At 41.0% G+C, this 6,166-nt stretch overlaps 1 protein-coding gene across 4 annotated transcripts in view; it reads left to right on the top strand.

Annotated features, from left to right (window-relative positions):
• The window catches only part of acsl6 (acyl-CoA synthetase long chain family member 6), a 20,466-nt gene extending 14,706 nt beyond the window's left edge, over positions 1–5,760 (top strand). For all 4 annotated transcript variants that reach the window (XM_026234103.1, XM_026234104.1, XM_026234102.1 and 1 more), the window contains exons 16-21: positions 2,220–2,308; positions 2,863–2,979; positions 3,257–3,400; positions 3,481–3,582; positions 3,656–3,727; positions 4,414–5,760. In XM_026234103.1, the coding sequence (XP_026089888.1) occupies positions 2,220–2,308; positions 2,863–2,979; positions 3,257–3,400; positions 3,481–3,582; positions 3,656–3,727; positions 4,414–4,554 (665 nt within the window). In that variant the 3' untranslated portion in view covers positions 4,555–5,760. The remainder of the gene's footprint in view (positions 1–2,219; positions 2,309–2,862; positions 2,980–3,256; positions 3,401–3,480; positions 3,583–3,655; positions 3,728–4,413) is intronic.
• The last annotated feature ends 406 nt before the right edge of the window (positions 5,761–6,166 follow it).

The raw sequence follows: 6,166 nt of genomic DNA, 5'->3' as shown, positions 1-6,166 counted from the left end.
AATATTATAATTACATACACTGGATAACTTTACTGATCGCACAAACTGCACTGTAAATACCTACACGTTACCTCAAAGAGCTATTTTAACATTTAAAAACAAAAGATAGTTTTGTTGGTACAAATTTATATATAGATTGGTTCAGTTATAAATAATATAAATAAATGGGAAACACTAAACAGAAACAGGTAATTTAGATGTTAATAAATTACTAATACCAAATCAATAAAAAGCCACAATGCATTGAAAAAAATGGTTTAAAAATTATTATTAACAGTTTTTTTTCTGATGTTGTTTTGATGGTACAAAACAGAAAAATGATGCATAAGGTCTAGAAGTTGCCTCTATTTACAGTAAGTAATCCAAATTAAACTGTGACTAACAAAATATGTTTTTATTAATATAAAATCCAGTTTTAAGGATTAAACAAAACCAGGAACTAATGTAACTAATTGAAGTATGATTTATTTCAGTTTGGTATTATTATAAGGTCTAACAAAACCAAGAAAATCTTTCACTGCATCACTGCTGACTGAAGGTTTGTTTTAATTTCTGTTTTTAATTCTTCACTTAACATCAGTTCACATGACAAGAGAACCTGACTTTTGGAGCGCAGTGATCTTGTTCTTAGAGTAGCGATCAGACATAGGCCTGTAATAATCTAGATTATATCCTCCAAAGACTGAGGTGATGTGCGTTCAGTCCAGCTGTGCAGCAGAATGAAGTAATTGTGAGAAGCAGAGTGTGTCAGCGAACACAGCCCACTGTACGGAAAGCTCTCCCTCTTCTGGCTGGCTCCTATATCACACTTCATCTGAGTTTTGCTCTCAGTAATGAGTCCTCTCTGTTTTTCCACTCATTATCTCCTTTAAACAGTCATTTGCAGAATCATCTGTAACTCACACTTGTTTGTTGAGGACATGGAAACACACAAAGACAGCTATAATAAATTCAATTCTAAACTTTACAGGGAGCCAATGTAAAGACGCTAAAATTGGAGTAATGTGATCCCTCTTTTTTGTTCCAGTAAGGAGCCTCACTGCAGCATTTTGGACAATTTGCAGACCCGACATTGCTGTTTGAGGCAGGCCACAGTAAAGGGAATTACAGTGATCCAGGCCTGATGTTATGAAAGCATAGATTACAGTCTCCAGATCTTTGTGAGGCAAAAACTCTTTCAGTCTAGCAATTGATCTCAGATGGAAGACCTGCCCTTTACCTCTGTGCTAATTTGATTCTTAAACTTGAGGAATGAATCAAATGAGATTTCTTACATGGGTTTGAACATTGGCAGAGAGAGACCCTAAATTAAAAACAGATTAAGTCCTAGATTGGCCCAAAATCTGAATTGAGCTTACATTTAATTGCAAAAATATGATTAGCCATCCAAACTTTTATCTCCTCAAAAGAGTCACTGCGGTCAGTTTTTGCTGGAAGACAGAACTGTATATTGTCAGCACAGCAGTGGTATGACAACCAAGGGAAGCATGTAAACTGAGAAAAGAAGAGGGCCTAAAATGGGTCTTTGGGGGACACCGCACAATGAAGAAAACTCCCCAATGCTCACGGAGAAGGATCGATCTTTAAGATAAGAGCCGAGCACTGCAGAGCAACACCCTGAATACCCAGCAACCTCTACAACCGATGTGACACAATACTACGATACTGTATCAAAGCCGAACTTAAATCCAACACAATAAACACAGCATATGAACCAGTGTCAAGCACTTGCTAAAGCTCATTACTCACTCTCGGCAGTGCAGTTTCTCTGATCTAAAACCTGACTGGAAATATCTAAAACATTGAACATACTGATAAAGGAATTCAACTGACGATAAACAACTCTCTAATAGCTTTTAGATAAAAGGCAACTTAGAGACAGGTCTAAAGTTACTGAGGATGGGTTTCTTAAGCAGAGGGTGAACCACAGCATGTTTAACCCTAGCTGGTACAACTCCGTTTGCTAAAGAACTATTAATGATGGCCGTTACGACCGGACTGAGGTTTGCAAACACTTCAACACCAGACAAATGCTTCAGTAACAGATCAGGGCAATCAGGGAGAATCAGAACAGCTGTGGAGCTACTAAACAGATTAACAAGAGAACACAGAAACTGAACCAAAACAGAACTACACATGACAGCTAAAGCATATCCTTAGCTAACTGTGATGAAGTTATTCAGGTCTTTGGTCCTCATTCTCCCGCTGTGTTTCTGCAGGTCACGTAGGCGCTCCGCTGCCCTGTAATCTCATCAAACTGCTGGATGTGGCTGAGAAGAACTACTTTGCTGCTAAAGGAGAAGGAGAGGTGTGTTAACACGATCTGTGCTTCATTTCATGATGATCACTGAGCAAGGAGAAATCCTCTCATAAGCTACTTCACAGTAGAGAAAGAGAAAAGTACATACAGCACTGCATCAGTGTCTCATCAATGGATGCTCTGCAGTGAATGGGTGCCGTCAGAATGAGAGTCTGATAAAAACATCCCAATAATCCACAGCACTCCAGTCCATCAGTGAACATCTGGAGAAGACAAAACCTGAAACACATCCAGCATTAAGATGATTTTAACATCAGCTGTTTGGACTCTCATTCTGACGGCACCCATTCACTGCAGAGCATCCATTGATGAGACACTGATGCAGTGCTACATTTCTACAAACCTGATGAAGACACACACTCCTCCTGATCTCTGATGATCTGAGAGTGAACACAGTTTCAGCACATGGAGATGTTTGGCTGAACTCTTGCTTCCTCACCACTATACATCTGTCTCTGAGAAGAGAAGAGATCTGCTTTTCATTCACCAAACAAAACTAATAACATTCAGTATCAAACATCTCTTATTCTTTCTTGATTCAGATTTGTGTGAAGGGCCCAAACGTGTTCAAGGGTTATCTGAAGGATCCTGTGAGGACGGCTGAGACGCTGGACGCAGACGGATGGCTTCACACTGGAGACATTGGCAAATGGCTGCCGGTACGTTACATGAGAACCAGGATGAACGTGACCTTCCCTTCCCACTAAATATCTGCATTCTGTGTCCACATGTTGTGGTGTTATGATCTATCCATATAGAGATCTGACAGATACAGCTTGTGCTTCACGGCTGAAACATTAACCAGAACACCAGCCCTGAGCAGTATTTTACCAGCAGAGAGATGATCTAGAACCTAAAACATCAACACTGCACATTATGAACCATCCATGGCCCTCGGACAGCTGAATGATGGCTTCTTTCTTTTGTTCCCATCAGAACGGCACGCTGAAGATCATCGACAGGAAGAAGCACATCTTCAAGTTAGCTCAAGGAGAGTATATTTCCCCGGAGAAGATCGAGAGCATCTACATCCGCAGCGAGCCCGTGTCTCAGCTCTATGTTCACGGGGACAGCCTGCAGGTCAGTGGCTCACGCTCCGGTCACACAGAACCAGGTCACAGCGCTGACCGCTTCATAACGCCTGATGATTGTGTGTGCAGTCGTGTCTGGTGGGAGTCATCGTCCCCGATCCTGAGGTCTTACCCTCCTGGGCTCAGAAGAAGGGCTTCGTGGGAAGCTATGACGAGCTGTGTGGAAATAAAGTAAGGCTCGCTCTGAACACTTGTGGCACCACACATGCGTTTACTGACCACTGTCTCTGTTTCACGTCTGAAGGAAATTAAGAAAGCCATTCTGGAGGACATGGTGTGCTTGGGAAGAGCTAGTGGCCTCCATTCATTCGAACAGGTGCGTTTGCAACACAGATATAGCACAGGGTAGTTACAAAGTTAGAAACTTTTCATTTTGAGTTGAAAGATGAAGTGCATCAGTGCCTGCTCTTTATGAAACAGCTGAGATGCTGTGACATCTTCTAATCTTGATCAGTCATCTCTTGCTGATGATGGTTCTTCAAATGCATTTCAGATCTTCTAAGATTACTGCACACTCTTGTGTTCAACGGAGAGAGCAAAGTTACTGATTCTCTAAACCATGATCAACAGTGTAACGGCGAGACAGAGGTGTAATGACCTCAATAATCATAAAAACACACATGCTCTCGTCTAAATTGGAACATTGCATCATTACATTGTTTTAATAAACAGCTAGTTATAAATATTATATTTAACCCTTAACCACACACTCTGCATTTGTACAACTTTATTTACTTTATACCATTTTTACAATAATACCCATTAAAAATAAATGTTTTTCAAAGCAGTGCCACAGAAGAAATATATTTGGTTCCACTTTTAATGAACAGTTCTTAAAATAACTATTTTTTTTCCTGAGTGTGAATATTTTATTCTAATCTAAAGTGCACTTTTCCATTATAAAGAACCTGTTTCGATGGAGGTTAAAGGTTCTTCATGCGAACACAGAGTGTGGTCCTGCTTGACGTAATAATCCACAATGATTTCTCTGACCCCTGGCAGGTTAAAGACATCCACATCCATAAAGAAATGTTCTCCGTCCAGAACGGATTGCTGACCCCCACTTTAAAAGCCAAGAGACCGGAGCTGAAGCAGTACTTCAAGACAGAAATCGAGCAGCTGTACAGCAACATCTCCATGTAGTCGCTGGTCTCCAGCAGATGAGGACGCTCCAGCATTCCTTCACTATTTGTTCTTCTTCATTGAAAACTAGCTGGCACTAAACGCTCCGAACGAGCCACGGGCGTCAGGGCCGAGCATGAGCTTTACTCGCTATAAGAGTATTTAAACGAGCTGTGAATGTCAACGGGTGGTGTGCCTTTAGAAACGTGGCAGAGCTGCAACCAAATCCAGTCGTGCTCCGAAAGCGGAAGCGTCCCAGCTAGCATGCATGCTTCATTCATCTCCGGTGGGCCGAGGAGGGCAAAGGTCACCCGTTTCCATTCATCTTTCCTTTACAGGTCTGAAGGGAAATCCAGCACATTTCGGGCTGTAAGCCATGCATGCTGTTTGACATTCCCAGCCTCATACAGAGCTCATGCACAACAATCACATACGATGCTTGTCTAGATAGTGAAGCTCTACCTGTGTCTCACTTCATCAACGTGAGCACGTCACACAACCTTGGCCCGAGTCGATGGATCGACCAGCTTCTCAGTTCCTTTCCATCCCAAAGTTTTCAATAGTAGCTTGTTGAAGAAAACTAGATGTGAAACTATTTAAGCAACGGTTTGAAGTGTAGAGAAACCAATAAGATTTGAACCTGCTCTTGAATGATATCAGAACTTTATCTTTGTATTTCATGAGGGGATATGAATGGGGACGAATCTGCAGAGATGTTCCTTTATTCTCGGTTACCTTAGCTTTAGTTTTCTGCCATTATTTATTTCACCTGCCCCTGTTCAGACTCTGTTGTGTTTTTGTCTGTTTGCTAGAATGTTGTTGACTTATTAGCTAATTTAACGATCAGGGTTGTTCTGTTACTCGTTTATTTATTGTGATCAGAGGCTCTTCTCCATTTGGATGCTCTTTATGCTTCCAGATCAACACAAGTGTACATTTCTCCTAATTTCAGTCAGACTGAAGAATAATGACCAAAGTCTGTCTTCACATCATTATAGTGTCTTCAGTCAAACAGCTATTAGACAGAACATCTGAGCCTTACGAATCTGAAGACATTTTCCCCAGTTTTGACCAACAGTTTGTTTTTTGTGTTTATGAATCTGTTCACTTGCATCTTTTCCTGATAATAAAGTCTTTTACGCGCATGTACATCTCTGCATATACACAAAAATAGTGATGAGTGTGTGCAAAACATGTAAAAATAAAGAAAAATGATTTGTAATTCTATTGGTCTGTTTATGAAGCCTCCTTGTTCGATTGAATCTGTTGATGAGGTGCTTCTCAATCACTGTCCTCCTGTCGTCCAGCCGGAAGAATCAGATTCCTTTCTTCTAGGACGGATGCTCTGACACTTTTCATCTTTTAATAAGAACTGCTTGATTTCATCCACACTCCTGAGGCTGCTTCCCATCCATCATGGAGATATGGTGAGTGTTTTGATCCCATCATTCATAAATAAATGGGCTACAAAGTTTGAAACTATAGTGTGCAACTTTAATAATCCAATAATTGCTTTAGTAAGAGTGACTGCAGCTCTCTATGACCTCCTAAAACTATTGGAGCTGTCACATCCATGTCCTCTTGTTCAGCCGCTCGATGATGTCACCGCTGGAATGTGATTGGATGTCCAGGC

Source organism: Carassius auratus, chromosome 46 (assembly GCF_003368295.1).
Source record: "Carassius auratus strain Wakin chromosome 46, ASM336829v1, whole genome shotgun sequence".
In the NCBI taxonomy this organism is placed as follows: Eukaryota; Metazoa; Chordata; class Actinopteri; order Cypriniformes; family Cyprinidae; genus Carassius; species Carassius auratus.
This window is presented reverse-complemented; position numbering and strand designations above follow the sequence as displayed.